The 18152-nt window shown below is 42.0% G+C and overlaps 1 protein-coding gene across 1 annotated transcript; it reads right to left on the minus strand.

The window, feature by feature from the left end:
• Positions 1-3514: 3514 nt before the first annotated feature.
• LOC134461479 (guanylate-binding protein 1-like) lies at positions 3515-18080 on the minus strand. Its single transcript, XM_063214407.1, has 11 exons — positions 17885-18080; positions 17000-17077; positions 16745-16794; positions 16114-16223; positions 13747-13934; positions 12336-12578; positions 11897-12177; positions 11439-11651; positions 10475-10577; positions 4045-4244; positions 3515-3838 (listed from the first exon to the last, which is right to left on the minus strand). The coding sequence occupies exons 1-11, from the start codon at positions 18078-18080 to the stop codon at positions 3596-3598; spliced, it is 1905 nt and encodes a 634-aa protein (XP_063070477.1). The 3' UTR covers positions 3515-3595.
• Positions 18081-18152: the final 72 nt, after the last annotated feature.

Below are 18152 nucleotides of genomic sequence, written 5' to 3' on the forward strand. Positions count from 1 at the left end.
AGAGAGCCCGTGACACCGAGAGAGCCTGTCACACCTGCAACACCGTGTTGGCCGCCTCCTCCTCCTCCTCCTCCTCCTCCTCTGCCTGGTCAACAAAGAAGAAGAAACGCCAGACAGAGGACCAGGAGGATGCCGAATTTCGTGACAGGATCAACGCCAGAACAGAGATGCTGGACAAGTCACTCACAACATTCCTGGAGTCGCTATTTTGAAAAAATATTGAATGGGAATCCATGGTGACATGATAAAGGTTACTCTTTGGTCCCGCTTGCCTTACAATTACATGGATGTTGATGTAGGTATAATTATTGTCCCTGAGAAAGCACCGTTTTTGTTTTCGACAGAGAGTGAAAATAACATACAGAAGGTTAAATTATAACTTTCCACCTTGAGGAAAGAAAAGAAAGAAAATCAATGAAGTATCAATTAAAAAACAATCTCAACTGTTTTTCGACAGGCTTTTGGCCTCTTCTTTTACATATAAACAGAGTTTTAGAAAGCATATTTCTGTTTTCAAAATATAGCCTACCATTTAGGATGCTAAAACGCACCTGTCACAGAGGAATTTTTATTTCTTATCCACATGTTGTGTTTACATGTAAAGGCATAACAAATATCTGGATTTGAAAAAGGATATTGAAAATAGACTGAAAATCCAGTCCCCTGCCTTGATCCCTGACATATAAAAAATAAGACATTTCATTGGGAATAAGTTTGAAAATAATTTATTAAAAGACAGATCTGTTGTTCAGAATTGATGGCCTCATCTAAAGATTGGTACAGCCATGAAAGGGCACAATGTGAAAGGGTCAGACATTTTAAAGGCAAATGAAGTTTTTTCAAAGACATCATGATTTTAGTGAGTGGAGTAGAGGGTGTATTTCTGTGCATTATGAGTAGAGTAGAGTAGACTTGCTTTATTGATGCCCAGGTAAATTAAGGTGTGAAGTAACTCACACATAATACACATAACAAGCATTGTAAGACACACATACAAACACATTAAGACAGGTTAAAGTGTTTATGAAACGAAAACAAAGTAAAGGAATTGGACCATTTCCAGGACAGATTCTGACAGTTCTAAGCCTTGTGAATAAAATGGGATATTGTCTGGGTGATATTTTGTCCTAAAAGTCATGTTAAAATGTTCCCAAAAAGTGTTATGTTCGTTTTTTTTGGTGACATGCAAATTTTATGCAAATGATATGCGTGACATAAAAGGGGGGAGTTCACCTCATTCCACCTTGTTCAGATCAATGGCGGCTAGTACCAAACCAAAGCGCAGTGTCAAGCAGTGTGTTGCTGGAGGGCCGAACGGTGCCAGCTGCAAAAATGGCTACTTGACAGAAGGAATATCTTTGCACAAGTTCCCTTCTGTGAAGAATGATGGAACTGTGGCCAACTGTGGAGAAGGCTAAAACAAGGGCTCTGTGGATCCAATTCGTACGCAGGCACCGGTGTGGCAGCTTTTGTGATATGCACCGGATTCTCATCCGCCCTGTAGGCTATCTGCTTGTAGGATAGACTGAGTAAAGTTAAGTATAGGGTACAGTTGGGCTAAATCAAATATGCCTGTGTAACAACAAGACTCTGATCTAATTCCAAAGTGTAGGCATAAGATAAATGACAGCCCCAAAACATTTGCTGACCATATCGAAGATTGTGTAATCTCTGTTTATGTTGACATTCGCTTCCTGCCATACATTTGTCCCACATCGCTTGCCATAGCCTCGTACAAGCAGATGTACATGTGGATGAGATTTCGGTGCATATCACAAAAGCTGCCACACCGGCGTGGTTTTGAAGCAAGCTCATGGTCACTGTTGTGCTCGGCACATTTCCACCCCTCGTGCTTCACCACAAATGTGGAGATCGTGGGCATGGTTGGACTGAAGAGAATGCTATTGTTTGGTTTTGGGATATCCGCGCTTCAGCCTCCGTGGTGCTCTCGGTCGAGGACAGCCAACTCACAGACTGGGCTACTGCTTAGCGAATAAACGGAGATGCATATAGCGTAGGCCTACTTTTTTTTCTCTCTTCTTCTTTTTTAGGATTTCGGGGCTGCTCCAACAGCCTATTACCTCCGTTTTTTCTCTAGTTGATAATATTTTTGCATGTACATGCATTTCAATCACACTATATCGCGCAATTGAATCAAAATGCCCCCCATTTGTCAACAAATACACACGCCATGTCATCTTTGGGTCATGGCAAAGCGCCCTTAGCAACCGTAACCATAAAGAAAACAAACTGTCAGGCTAGGTCAACAATCGTCACTTCGTCTGTCAGACATGTCACTTTCTGCAGATGTATCAGTGCCTCTGAAATAGATTTGTGCTGCTGTTTTTTTTCTCATGAGGTTGGATGTGTGGTTTTTCGACACGCTGATGTTTGTATCAGAATTTTGGTTCCTTTATAAGATGTGGGTCCATCAAATGTGTGTTGTTTTCTCAGATCGCCATACTAGCAAACCAGGGACTCTCCTCTTTGATGTCACAGCCCAGCTCATTAGTCACACCAAATTTCACAGAATTCACACTTTGAGTTGCCATTTTCACAAGTTCCTCCAGGATGATTGGGTTCAAAGTCTCATCGATGCTATCAGAAAAAACAAGGCTTTAATGGGAATGACCGTTTGTTTTCGTTTCATAAACACTTTAAAGTCGAGGGAAGAAAGAAATGTCTAAAAATATTGTGATGGTTCATATATAAAAGGATTGAAGGGTGGGTGTATTAACATTAATGGATGGGATGGTGAGTGGAGTCTAATTGGGTGTAATTGTGGGTATACAGGTGCTGGTCATAAAATTAGAATATCATCAAAAAGTTTATTTATTTCAATAAATCCATCAATAATGTTAAACTCTCAGATTCATGGCCCATATTTCAAACTATTCCAATAATTAGTTTGTTTAGTCTTACATATTTTGGTTTTCCAACTCCAAAAAAAAAACAGGAATTAGGTACAGTATCTCTCAAAATTTGAATATTTTCTGAAATCATGTTCTTCAGGGAAAAAAAGAAAGAAATTCGGGTCACATTTTATGGCCTGCACCTGTATTACATCAGATTTGCACAGGATAAATATCGTATTAGGTTTACTGGTGATTCTCAATTACTCCGGCACCTCTGTCTTATTGTGTTACACACTCGGACAGGATAAACAAAAGTCTGTAATTTACTGAATTTACAGACATTATGACCGGATTTGTCGTAATTTTACATCTTCCTGTTTCATCTCATAGAGTTCTTGGAGTTTTTTACTATCGTTCAATGTAAACAGGATAGGTCAATTACCATTTGCCCCCGAAATGCTGGTCATCAAATTTTCACCAGCATTCACCAGCAATCGCAATTCACAATTGTAATCAGAAACACACACCTGCGTATTCACAAAAGACTTTCATTTTATTATCACAAATTACGGACATGATGCATTCACACGGGACTAAGAACTCAAGACACTCCAAGAACTCGGATATTCTGCATGATTATTCCAAATTACCTGTGGTCCATTGGTGTGAATCCAGTGTGAATCGGGCTATATTAGATGTATTAGTGTGTGATGGGATGATGATTGTGTTACAGATGGGTTTCATTGGATGCAGCAGCGTTTGCGTCCTCTTTTGTTTTGATTTGCTATCATTTCGCGTGTCAACTTTAGCTGCTCATTCATCATCTTCATGGAGTCCGTGTGTCTGCGGTCCATGGCCGCCATCATGTTTGCAAACTCCTCACTGCGTGATTTGGCCGCTTCCTCTGCCTTCCTGTTCAACTCGTTCATCTCCAGTTGCATCTTGTCTGCTTTGTCCTTGAAGCCTTGTTCCAGCAGCCTAGCCTGTACAGTGTACACACACACACACAAAATGGCAATTTTTCTCCTAATTTCTTGATTGTTCCAGCAGCCTAGCCTGTAAATCTCTCTCTCTCTCACACACACACACACACACACTACCTGAACTGAATACTTCCTTTGCTTTTTACACACACACACACACAGACACACTAGACTCACTACCACTTTTTTTAAACACGCATACACACCTGTTCCTGTAGTTTGCGTTCCATGGCTGCATCGTTCTCTTTCTTTTGGCGAGCCATGTCCTCCTCCATCTTGCTATTGAGCTGTCGAATGCGCTCCTCTGAGCTTGCGCGCTCAGCTTCAATCTTCTCCCCCAGGAGGCGCTGTTGCTCTTCAGCAGCTCGCACCTTCTGCTCCATCAGCAGGCCCTGCTCACGTTGCTCTACACACGCACGCACACACACACACACATATACACAACAGTGGCGATTTCTGGTCTTTGAAATAGGGGACGCTGAACCTGTATGCCATATCCTACGCCCTAAAAATGCCCTAAATGGTGAACTTTGAGCTCTTCAGACAACCTCCTTGCTGGTCTCAGTCATTTTGTTTTACCATGCTGCGTTAATTGCATCCTTCACTCACTCCATCACTTAATACAATATATAATATAAAATATAAATCCAATCCAATAAATCCATGTTTGCGTTGTAAATAGGATACCGCTTACAGCAACACTTCACACAATTATGCACTCAATAACAGAATACCCCACTGGGATGATAATTTCAGACACAATGTTACATGGCCATGATAGAATTAGGATGCTGCCAACCACTTGTGGTGTGCCGGACGGGTAGAGAAGGCTAGAGTAGACAAAACACATGCACGCCACGGTTATGGCACATCATACAGATGTCGCTTCGTCCAAAGAACCGTCAACTCTCCCACATCATCCACACTAAGCGTCAAGCGAGAACTATATAGTGTGTTTCCAAGCACAACATGCTCAAGAGAAGCTGCAGGGCACCACGTTTAAATACCACAGCCGATACCAATAGCGGACCAAAACTGTCAGTAAATGTAAACAATTGGCACGAACGCAGTACTGTTTGTGTGGGGGATGAACACCTTAAAGAATGAGGCGACCTGGCTGACATACGAAAATACTTGGCCGTGTAGCCATGCTTTAATCTCTTGTGGGAAGGAAATATCTACAGCCGTCTCCAAAAGAGTTGTCGCCTATCCATCTGCATAAAGTGAAACATGGTAGGGATACAGCTCTTATGAGGAGCTGCATGCATGCTGCAGGTGTGTGAGGGCTTGTATAATTGATTAAATCATGAAGTTAAACATATTGCTCTACGAATAGCAAATATGTCACCATCTCATTGATCTTCATTGTTTTTCATTGTGTTTCTTTCCATGATTACAATGGCCCTAAACATACACCTAAGGCCGAAGTTGATTTTTTTTTAAGACGTGAGAGTGATTCAGTGATTAAGTATGACACACGATCTGTGTATTTGAAGCGTTTTGAAGTGACTTATCTGCTCATTTTCACATTATGTTCGATAGGCGACAAAACTTTTGTCTTGTGAAAATCTGCCCTGTCTGTGTTCATTAAAGGGTCAATCTTTCTTTGGTGCATCACTGATTTTTGAGAAAGTGGCTAAAATATGTCTCAGCAATAAACTGCCAATTTTGTTGAAAATAAACTACATTTTCATGAACAAAATGAATCCAGGTAAAGACCCAGGGGTCTGTTACACAAATGTACAGTCGTTTGAAATATTTAAGTGTAATTTTATTACTTTTCATGGCTATAAACCTGCCCACACCCTGTAAGCTGTCCCAAGGACAGACATCATCATTTCAATTGACTTAAAATGTAAAAATCACTGATATTATTGAATAATATCACCATGATGTGAAAGTCCATATTGAAGTGGTTCTGCAGATATGCACATAGTGCGTGTAAAACAATATTTACTACTATTTTCTGATTGCTCAAAGTGTGTCCAGCATATTAGTCACCACCGTCAGATTTTTTTTAAAAGACAATAAAATCAGGTATGCACAAGGTCATTGTCATTACTTAGGACCCCTTTTCAAACCTTTAGCTCTACTGAATACTTCACCATCACTGAAGCTCCTGTAAGTTTACTATTTTCTCCTCAATTTGTTAATTTGTTTGGACACTGGTACTGTCCCAACCATAAACTGTCAACACCGTCGGGGGTTTTAATAGTATTATGTTACATTAATGTTAATTATATATACTTTTTCAGAAGCGGCATGAAGCCCCTAAGAAACAGAGCGAAAACGAAGTGGCTAATGTGAGCAAAAAATGCATAATATGTAAAAGAGTGTTTTTTGTCTCACACCGTCAGATGTCACCACCGTCAGATTTTGTTCCGCTCATCATCTTGTTCCATATTTTACTAAATTGTGCTGGTTAATGAAACATTACCAGACATGTTAGTAATAATTGTGATCCAAACTTATACTCTAGCCTCCACTGAGGTGCATTTGGAGATTTTTTTTGTCACAAAACCTGACGGTGGTGAAATCTGATGGAGTTCACAAAAAACATGTGTTTTTCATGTTTTTGACAAGTTTTAAGAATATGCTTCCAATAAGTATCTACAATTATGTTGAATTGTAAAAGTAATTCACTTAAATACAGTAAACATATTTTTTTTACTTCTAATTCTGTCTGACGCGGTTGACAAAACCAAGTAAGAGCTTGTTTTATGAAAAATATAAAACAGGTGGACCTTGACCAGTACATTGCTGCACAGCCAAGACCTTCGTCTATAATAATATACATCTATATTTTGGATTTTAACAACTTAAAACCTGTTTATGCCACATTTTCAATAATCTAGGCCTACTTCCTAGAGTAGAGCAACAAATGAAGAAAAAACACACGCAGTTTGTGTTTATGCTAGATGTCATTGACTTGAGAGGGCTATTTATTTTGCTAAAAGTAGGTAATAATTAGGTCACTTTCACCACCATCAGATTCACTAGTTTACCCTTGAGTGCTTGGTGTACAATATGCGTGAGTGGCATGCTGGCTGGCCTCGGTCCTAGAATGTTAAAGCGGAGATCATGCGGGATGATCATCCGCTTCCACCCCCATGTGTATGGAGGGATGTAGCTGGATACTCTAGAACTAGTGAAAATGGAGGAGTAGGGGGAGGTGGTGGGACAATCCGGAAGCCTTCGCGCATCACAGGTGGAAGGGAAAGGAGGGGTTTAAATGTCAGCGAAGGCGGGAGCAAGTAATGACAGCTGTCAATCACTCGCGGGTTTCCTCCCGAACCATGTTTATGTATAAACAACATTTACTGTCACCACCGTCAGTTCTTAAGTCACCACCGTAAGAAGGAGTTTTGGACATTTTAAATGAATGTGCTTACAAAATTTTCCTTTGGAGTTGTTGAATTATCAAAGTAATAGCAAATTTAAGCCTACACGAATATTTGTGAAATTACAAAAAAATGTTTGGTCTATTTATGCATTAAGTAAGCATTGTCTGCCAGCACATATTTTTAAATTAGAACACATGAAACAGTATTAAAATAGAATGAAAGTGAATTTTCAACATTTAAAGGCGTATGTGTGAACCAAAAAACACACATATTCACTTAAAAACTCCAGATACATATGCAACCAAATCAATACACTTTTTATTGCTTTTAATTTTGTCTGACGGTGTTTACAAAAAACAAGGTATGATCGGAGAAAAACCTGATTTCTGAAAAAATTCAAATGGGGAGATTGGCCTTGTGCATTTCTGAAAAGCCAAGACCTTTGTCTACGAGGATATACAACATTATTTTGTAATTCCCTTCGTTTTTTTCTTTCAAGATTACAACATGTTTTAGCCACTTTCTCAAGAATCAGTGGCATGAAATTTATTTTTGTGCATACATTTTCATTCAGGAGGGTTGTAGCTTTCATATGAGTGACTTCTGAAGCCAAGTGATTAATTGAAAGTCAGGTTATTAGCTGTTATTCCAAACAGATGGATAAGCGACAACTCTTTTGGAGACGGCTGTATTTCACATGGCAGATGTGACTTCCAATTATTATAAAAACGACCACCTGTCAGTCACCTTTGTGAATTTTTTCGTGATTTTGTGAGTGAGTGGTTTGTGCAATTCCGACCGCATCTTCAAGCACAACGAACGGGGCAGGGCAGAATACTGAACAGTCAACTGAATTTGGAAGGATGATTTGTCGCCCATCCATCATGACTAAATAGTACGCACAGCCCGTCTCGAGTGCTAAGACAAGATAATTCATGAAACCTTTGTGTCTCAGTGATTTAATCATTTAATCACACATTGGAAATTATTTTCTTTTTGACATAAAAGGATCCTTCTGGTCCCTGGAGCGTACCTGTGTTCCCCGGATCCTATGTTCCCCAGGTCTTATGTTCCCCTGTCTTTGTATGGGACTGGGGAACTAAGGACCCTTTTTCTTAAAAAAGGTTCTATGTTCCCCGCAATGTGTCTGAGTTGTAAATTTGTGCCCTGACCAAAACTATCCCTAAACATAAACTGTCACAGGTACAACAACAACCTGCGCTTTGCCATGCGGCAGCAGTTTACTTGGAAGCAGTAGGGAACTTAGGACCCTATTTCTAAAAAAGGGTCCCAAGTTCCCTGCATTGTATGTTTCCCAGTTTTCAAATTGTGCCCTTCCCAAAACCACCCCTAAACCTCACCTGTCAGTAATGCAATGTTTTTGAGTTGTAAATTTGTGCCCTAACCAAAACTATCCCTAAACCTAACCTGTCACAAGTGCAACAACCTGCGCTGTGCCATGTGGCAGCAGTCTAGTTGGAAGCAGCCAGGAACATAGAACCCTTTTTTGAAAAAAGGGTCCTATGTTCCCCGGTAGAGGGAACATAGGACCCGGGGAACGGTTACGTGGCGCTATTCCGACATGTCGCTATTCCGACGTTAATGTCTATTGTCGGAATACCAACACGTTTTCCACCGTCCGCCGCTATTCCTACATGCCGCTATTCCGACATCCCTAACCCTAACCCTAACCCCTAAAAAGTATGTCGGAATAGCGCTATGTCGGAATAGCGATTGCCCCCCGGGGACCATAGGGATGACCCCCTGGTCCCCACCGTCACTAGTGCTAGAGCAAAGTTCTTCCTGCTAGACTCTATCCATGGCAGGAATTTCGCTAACAACAGAAGCTAGTATAGTAGCTCTATAGCGAAAGCAAGATGCACAAGCAAAACAACGTCAGATTACACAGATTGACAAATATTTGATAATTTCTGAATGTAATAGGGCCTACATTGGTCTACCAGCTTGTTCAGATTGGTGGTAGCACTGCAGGTAAACAACAGAACACTTTTTACGGTCTTTGACTGTAGATGGGTCCACACCAGTTTACTGAAGCAAAGTTAGCCTACCTTCATTTCGGTCATCCTAAGGACACAAACGTCCATGTGGGGATCCGGTCGTTATGATTAAATCCAAGTGTTTGTGTTGACACACTTAAAATACATAGGCCTAGCATCTCAATATGTGAAACTCATTCAACTGAAGCCCTTGTCAAGATGATGATGGCTCGTGGAAGTATTAACAGTGCTAGTGGTGGTTTACATTCGTCAAATCTCCTGTAAATCATATTCATATTCATATTTCTCCAATCACCATGGATGCCACTCAGCGTCCAGGCCAGCCGAGGCTTCATTCACCCCGAGGGAAGCTGCGCGTCTGGGTGGGACATAATTTCGGCATTTCATCCAATGCCTGTCGAGTTTAGCGGCGAGGGAAATATGCTCCATGCAGTCCCAGAGACTTCATTACGTCTATGAGGAAATGCATTGACCAGAAAGCGGTAGCCCACACTAATGTACGGACCAGACCTAAAGTAGGATAGCTGCTGATTATGAATGAACCTCTCGTTTTCACGTCGTTTGACGTCGGCAGCACGTGTTAGGATTTTTTTTAAGGGCAGGACAAGGGGACTCTCAGCTTCCCTTGAAGTCTTAAGAAAATCGCCTCTGATACATGTAACCGAGGCCACCTTGCGGTAGTTCGCCACTCGGGGCTCAAACGAAGCTCAGCACTACTGTACCTGTATAAGGCATCGGAAGGGAGGGATTTAGTAATGTTCTACTGCAGAACTCTGCTAGTTGGCATCTGTTACACTGCGGCGTAGACGAGGTCAGATTGCACTAGTTCGCCACTCAGGGTTCAAACCTGTAACCTAACCTGTGAAATTTCTGATTCCGTTCGGGCTCGTCTAAGATTTCCAGACCCTTGTGCGAGCTCATGAAGTTGAACGGAAATGCACGAAGGGTCTGCGTGAGAGCCAGGCTAGTGTTGGCAGGCTTATGATGAGGTCAAGGGGGTATTTGTTCAAAAAGATTGAGAACCACTGCTCTACAAATGCACACACACACACATTTATAAATATCAGGCAGAAATGTCTGAGAGTGGGCTAAACTGGGGAGAGGTGGAACAAAAAGCCACAAAACTACTAAAGGGTTTTCGTCAGCAGCCAATGCAGTCAAGAGGAGCAAAGGGCTTAAGTCAAAGACACGTACACATACAGTATATAACAGTACATGTTATAATATACACAAACACACACACACACACACACACACACACAAAGGACACTCACCACATATTTCCTTCTCCTTTTTACTCAGGCGCTTGTCAGCTTGTAGGATGGCAGTAGACTCCTGCTTCCGCTGTTCTAGAAACTCCTCAAGCACCTCCTCAGCCTGTGGAAAACACACACACATACACACACACACACACACACACACACACACACACACACACACACACACACAGTCTATGTCATTTGCCTTCACCTAGGTTGAAAATTTTGTTCACAGTGTTGACTAGAATCAGTAAATGAACGACTAATAAACGATAAATAAACGTATTCAGCTGTGGCCTAATGGCTAGGGAGATGGGCTTTAGATCATAGGGTTGCAGGTTCAAATTTCACTTCCTACATCACACCTATCCCCACACTGCGCCAAGGACTGTAACCAATACCCTGTACTTAAAATAACTCTTAAGTTGCTTTGGATAAAAGTGTCGACTAAGTGTAATGCAACAGTCTATTTAATATCCAAAACTCGAAAATAGCAATCTCGTCCTCAAGAAAGGGTGCATGTTTTGAGACAATTTTTCTTGAAGGTTCCTCAATTCATTTTTTGAGATTTGAGGAAAGAAACTGAAGAGCTTCAAAACCGCATTTTTCAACCTTGGGGTTGGGACCCTGCGTGGGGTCACTTGGAATTCAAATGTGGTCATCTGATGGTGAAAAAAGATTTTTCCTAATAATTTTAACCAATCAAATTGTTGCAAAAAAAATTATGGGGTCGCTAGAAATTTGGGATGTCAAAATGGGGTCCCCTAATGAAAACATTTGGAAACCACTGCTCTAAACAGTACTTGAAGATCCCTTTATTATAACAGAGTAGTACATTCTAATTATGGTCTCTGCAATAATAAATGCCCACTGACTGCAACGGAACAGTTACCAAGACATTTCAAGATAGACAGTTGTGGGCAAAGGGTAAATGTTCTGATGTAGATTGTGTCTCTTCCTGCTCTTTAATGAAACTGACCTTAACGGCTCCTGCAGTTGTTATGTTGTAGTTATCCACAATGTCCTCCAGGTCCTTTTCAAAGAGCTTGTAACCTCCAGCCTTGGTGTAAGCCCCCTGTTGGATTTTGGCTCTCATTGGGCCGGACAGGTCTGAGATGATACCCTGGCATGACTTCACAGATGCCTGCTCATTCTGATGGAGGAAGCTACTGAATGACTTCTTGATGGCCTCCTGAAACAGCACATGGAAACAGCGTTAAGATACAGTACTTTTGTAAGCTACAGCACAACCCATGACCATCACACATGAATCAACCACACGTTCTTGTTCTGGAATCACATACACTTGTAATGTCTATTTCATTTCTGATAAGTTATCCAATCATTGGTTGAGGAGAACCCTCATAGTGCCTACTTTGAGTCTTCAATGTTAGTAAAACTAATGAAATACTACTGTATGTCATAGGTCCTTTTTACCTCCAGGGAATGCATGTATTTCCCGTCGTCGTCTTTGAAAGAGCTCTTCATGAAGGTCTCTATGGCGAGCTTGTTAACGCCTTGGTGCTCAGAAGTGATCTCCTTCAGGAACACTGGGAAGCGTCTCTTCAGCTTCATCAGTCCATCCTTGTATTCTGCCAGGCCCTTCTTCACAGCAGCCTCATTCTCAATCTGTGCCATGGCAACCACCGCATTCTCCAGGCATGGGACATCCCCACTGGCTATGGTGTCCACATATGTCTTCACTAGACCAGCAAAAACTAAAGGAAGGAGCAAAATAAATTGGTTAATAAACATAAAATGTTGAGTGCACCCAAAGCTCATCATGTCCTTGCCTGTTGTCTAGTTGAATTAGTCGCACCTCCTACCTTAGCCCCAGCACACAGATTGGTTTGATGTTTATGTCATAGAGACCCACCTCTGCCGTTGACAGTGTAGCCATCACTCAGCTTCTTCGCTGGACTATTGTCGAAAACAAAGTCGCAAAATCGCTTTGAGACCTCCAGGAATTTTGCATCTAGTTGAGGACAATTCAAGGTATCCAGTAGCATCACCCTCTCTGGATGGGTTGGGAATGGGAAGATGAAACACTTTCGGGATGGGAAGTACTTTTGGATACACTCTCGAGGAAGATTGTAATCAGTCACTTTCCTCCCAGTACCTTAAGGCATACATCATAAATTTGGATTAGCACACACATGATTGTCAAGCTTTGTTTTACTCATGTCACAAGGTGGAGGTTATATTAAACCCTCTTCAACGTGTGTGCAACAAATCTTGCCTCAGTAGTTCATTAGGCTCGTTTGTGACGAAGCAGTGCTGCTTTTGCTAAGCAGCGAGCATGCACACTTTGCCAGTTTGATGCATTGTGGTTAGAAAATTCTAACCAGAATGCATCAAACTGGCAAAGTGCGCATGCCCACTGCCTAGCAAAAGCAGCACTGCTTCGTCACGAACGAGCCCATTGTGACCTACTAATCTATCACAACTTCAATCTCATTGAGCACTGGCCGAGTCATCTTGTTCACAGAATTCTTAAAAAGGGAGGGCTTAACCCTCATCTTTGCATTCCTCTGTGCTATTAAGGTCGTTCGTGATGGCGTTTTTTCTGCCAAGCAGCAAGTTTGCTAGGCAGCGAGCATGCCCACTGTGTACGCGTGAAGCATCCCGGTTAGAATTTCTGTCCGCGACGCAGCATATGGGAGTGACCTCTGCGCCGCAGTCATGTCACATGGCGCGAAACCATCGCGGGAACAACATTTTTGCTAAGCGACGGAGCAGTTAGGAAAGAGCAACTGCTTTGGCATGGGACCTCCTCCATGCCGTCGGTAATCTACGGTGATTGGCATTCATCTATCTGACGTGAATTGCGGGTGTAGCCCACATGCTTGTGCAAGCAGTTCACTTGCTGCGCCAAGTAGGAAGCAACATTCTTTTATGTCTTGGGAAATCACGTTAGAAAAAATTGTCCAACTTGTTTGCCAAGCATTCAACCCCACCTTTATTAGACTAAGCAGATCTCGTTTTGATCAAGCATTTTTCTGCTTGGTTGCGTCTGAGCCTATTGAAGAGTCCTAACCCATGTTTTCATTAATATCTAGTAGTAATCCTTTAAGCAGTTTTTTTCTGTAACATTGCCAACTAACAGACAAAAATGTGCTTTAAGAAAGCTTCAAGTAGAAGAACCTATTGGCAGCCAAAATGCATACTATTACAAACACATTTCTCTGTGAACATTGACCCCAGCCTTCTTGAATTAATGCAATATGTCCATCAATTTTACTAAAACAGCCCACAACCTACATGAAAGTTATGCCTTTAAATATTACCAGGTTTCAACTGAAGAGCGAAGCCTAAGTAGTCATCATCTGAGATATCTTTCTCGTCAATCTTTTTCTGCAGAGTGAAATCCCTCACAGCCCAGATGAACGTGGGGAAGACTTTCACAAACTCTGTATCTTCTCCAACTTCATCAGAGGACTTCACCTTGATGAAATCTGCCAATTCTGTTACATATCTGCAAGTGTCATTAAGGTGAAATAGTCCACGACTCCACCCAGCCTCACACTTAACACTTTGGGCATGATTGTGATGAAGCAGTGCTGCTTTTGCTAGGCAGCGGGCGTGCGCACTTTGCCATTTTGATGCATTCTGGTCAGAATAACATTTTCTAACCACAATCCATCAAACTGGCAAAGTGTGCATGCCCGCTGCCCAGCAAAAAGCAGCACTGCTTCATCACGACCGTGCCCAATGTTAGCCATGGGTCCCTTTATTTTTAAAAAGGCATTTTATATTTTAGCTCATTTTAAGGTACCTGAGTGCTCATACTGATAAAATAATGTAGGCCTAATTAAAGGTACACTGTGTGAGATTTTTAGTTGTTTATTTCCAGAATTCATGCTACCCATTCACTAATGTTACCTTTTTCATGAATATTTACCACCACCATCAAATTCTAAGTATTCATTATGACAGGAAAAATTGCACTTTTCATACATGAAAAGGGGGATCTTCTCCATGGTCCGCCATTTTGAATTTCCAGAAATAGCCATTTTTAGCTGCAAAAATGACTTTACTTGGGCCATACTAGAAAATATTAGTTTATTACTTTGTAAACTATCATGAAAAGGTCAAATTTGGCAATAGGTGACACAGGCTGGCGAGCAGCACAATGCACCAAGCGATCAAGATGCTGAACACTCAACCCACTCTCCCTCCACTGTCAGCCTCTAGCCAGCAAGGGCACTGACAACCCCCCCCCCCCCATCCCCCACCACCATATCTGCGACTGAACATTCCACCTGCACTACTATACTTGTGACTGAACTTTCAACCTGCACTACTGTAACTCAAAACATGCACGCACACACACACACACACACACACACACACACACACACACACTCACACACACACACACACACACACACACACACACACACACACACACACACACACACACACACAAGCACACTGCACTTTCTGCACTAAACCCAAACATACACACACTGACACACACACACACACACACACACACACACACAGACACACGAACACACGAACACACACACAGACGCACACCGCACCTTCTACCTGCACTAAACACATACACACACACACACACACACACACACACACACACTGCTGCTGGTGTACTTGACAGACCTTTTTAATATTTATTTTTCTTCAAAATGCTACTATTACCATGTCAGAACGCTATAAAGGACTTTTTTAGGAAAAGCACAAAAGCACAACAATACCTCTTAATGTATGTCCTCTACAAGTCTTCTGCTGTCCAGTCTTGCACTTTAAATGTCTGTATGAACACTGTCTATGTCCATACTGTCTTAAGTCCATGTATAAGTACTGTCTATGTCTATACTGTCTATGTCCTTACCTAGATTAGTCTATGTCTGTATGGGAAAGCAAGAAATGTAATTTCAAATTCTTTGTATGACCAGTGCATGTAAAGAAATTGACAATAAAACCTACTTGACTTGACTTGACTTGACTTGACTTGACACAGTTTCAATGAGCAGCATAGTTGCAGTACCTTTTTTGACCATTTCCTGCACAGTGTCCCTTTAAAATAGTAGGGAGAAGAAAAGGGACCCACTAGTTTGACGCCCTCTCGGTACTTCACATGGTAATCAAACATTTCAAACAAACGATTTAAGGTTAGGGTTAGGTTTAGGGTTAAGGTTAGGGTTAAGCTTAGGGTTAAGGTTAGGGTTAGGGTAAGGTTTAGGGTCGTATGACGTAAGCGGTAAGTACCGAAAGGGCATCGAATTAGTGAGTCCCAAGCAGAAAAGGCAGAAAATAGTGACAGTGGTTAAAAGTCATGCATGCAAAGGTAGCATGACACACAAAATCAACAACAATTCGAGAGACAATAAACAATTAAATAGCAATAAAACATCTAACAGTCAGCACTCGGAAAGCAAATGTGAAATAGTGAGATTTTTAGCATGTTTTGAAGCTGGAAACGGAAGTGCACTGATGCAATGAAAGTGGTTAGGTCAGGTGTTGCAGATTTTGAAGTACGCCCAGCCACACCAAATGTCCTGTCACCCATGGAACACAGATTTGCAGAAAATTGTGTCGTGTGCGTGTGTGTGTGTGTGTGTGTGTGTGTGTGTGTGTGTGTGTGTGTGTGTGTGTGTGTGTGTGTGTGTGTGTGTGTGTAAGGATACTGCAGCTCCTCCACTGCTCTGTTGTCAATGGTTCCTCTGCTGTTGTAGACCAGAGTGCTGCTCAGCAGAACAGCCAGAGAGAAGATCTGGGTGTCGTGTTTGGAGTCTCCCTGGATATGAAACATAAGCACATATTGACACAATATCAGCGAACATTAGCTGACAAACAACCAAGTGTGTGCAAGAGTATAACTTCAACCTTAGTACCATCCCCCTCACATGCCTCGCATTGTGGTACCATCATCACACACTGGGGTCTCTCTTGGGCTGTCCCGATTGTCCAATAAAAAACGTACAATTACTTTGCTGTATATTGAATGATACATGTGCCTTACTCATACGTACATAAAGGAAATGTATAGCATATACCGTAGGCCTACCGGTGAACCATTTTCAGAGTTTCATATAGATCTTTTTCATATGGGCTTTAACAGGTGAGGCGTTAATTAAATTTCATTGTGTGCACTGTGTGCTATAATGAGCTACTTGTGTGTCAATATGACAATGGGACTTTCTGAGTGTTACTTTCACTTTCAGGTATGTGAGCGGTGGGGATATGCAACAGGTAGTGTGTGTTTGTGTGCAAGAGAGACAGAGACAGAGACAGAGACAGAGACAGAGGTGATGTCACCTTGTCCACGTCCCCCAGTCCCCCAGTGTCCAGCAGCACCAGGGTGTGTCCTGTAAGAGAAGGGACAACAGACACACAAATGAGAGGGGTGTCTTTTTTTACCTGGAAGATCTGTGTGTGTGTGTGTGTGTGTGTGTGTGTGTGTGTGTGTGTGTGTGTGTGTGTGTGTGTGTGTGTGTGTGTGTGTGTGTGTGTGTGTGTGTGTGTGTGTGTGTGTGTGTGTGTGTGTGTGTGTGCATGCTTGCGTGTACACACCTGGTTTGTTTGGGTGAGGTACACACCACATCCATATGCCTTTGGTTTTGGACTCAATGGTACTGCCCAGAGCAAAGCCTAGAAGATCAGGAGGAACATATTCAAGAACTATGGAGCTGTGATGGCAAGGAGGGTTTATTTCAAAACAATGAAGAATGCTTCCTTTCAATTTGAAACTGTGGGAAAGTGAATTCAGCCATAACTGACCAAAATATTTTAATGGAATTCCACAACAAGGCACATTTATTTAACTATTTCACTGATTGTCCAATTTCAGGAAACTGTCTATGATTAAACGGCTTTATACGGTACGTATATCCGGTTCTGCTGCATTGTAATCCATTCAAGCACATGGTACTTGGAGCTAATCCTAAGAACAAACCCACACACACCTGTGGGGCCCTCCCATGTTAACCCTAATAATAGCTAAAGAATGCTAAAATATGACCACACCACAACAAACCTTTACCAAAACAATCCCTCCATGTCACCTCTGGGCTTCCGTAGTATTTTTTATTTTTTTCCAGTAACAACAAAACTACCTAGAAAAACATTGCTAGATTTATGGGGCCCAAAATGTGGGCCCCACAAAATATCATTAAGAGGATTTTACTACCTTAATGGGGACATCAGGCCCCACAATGGTTGTTAGGTGTTCATGGAATGACATAGTTTTTCAACATTTTTTTTTTACAAAATGAATGTCTCGTTCCCCCCTAAAATGTCAAATTGCACAACGGCAATAAAAGATGTCTGGGTACACAATGGTTGTTAGGTGTACACACACACACACGCACTCAGACACACACACACACACACACACACATACACACACACACACACTGTAGGCTATACAGCATTATGTTCATACATGATGACACATACCTGTCTGCTTCCCAGCCAGTCGGTTCATGAGGTAGGACTTCCCCGTGCGGTAGAGCCCCACCACAGCCACCACCACCACCGGCTGCTGGATCTGCTGCAGGATCTGCAGTGCCCCCTGCTGGACACTCATCTTCCCATCAGGTCCATTGTCCACCAGACACACCGGACCCTCCATGGATATGGACACTGATGCCATCTAATACACACACACACACACACACACACACACACACACGCACGCATACACACACACATGTCATGAGAAACA

This window comes from Engraulis encrasicolus, chromosome 2, assembly GCF_034702125.1.
Source record: "Engraulis encrasicolus isolate BLACKSEA-1 chromosome 2, IST_EnEncr_1.0, whole genome shotgun sequence".
Classification (NCBI taxonomy): domain Eukaryota; kingdom Metazoa; phylum Chordata; class Actinopteri; order Clupeiformes; family Engraulidae; genus Engraulis; species Engraulis encrasicolus.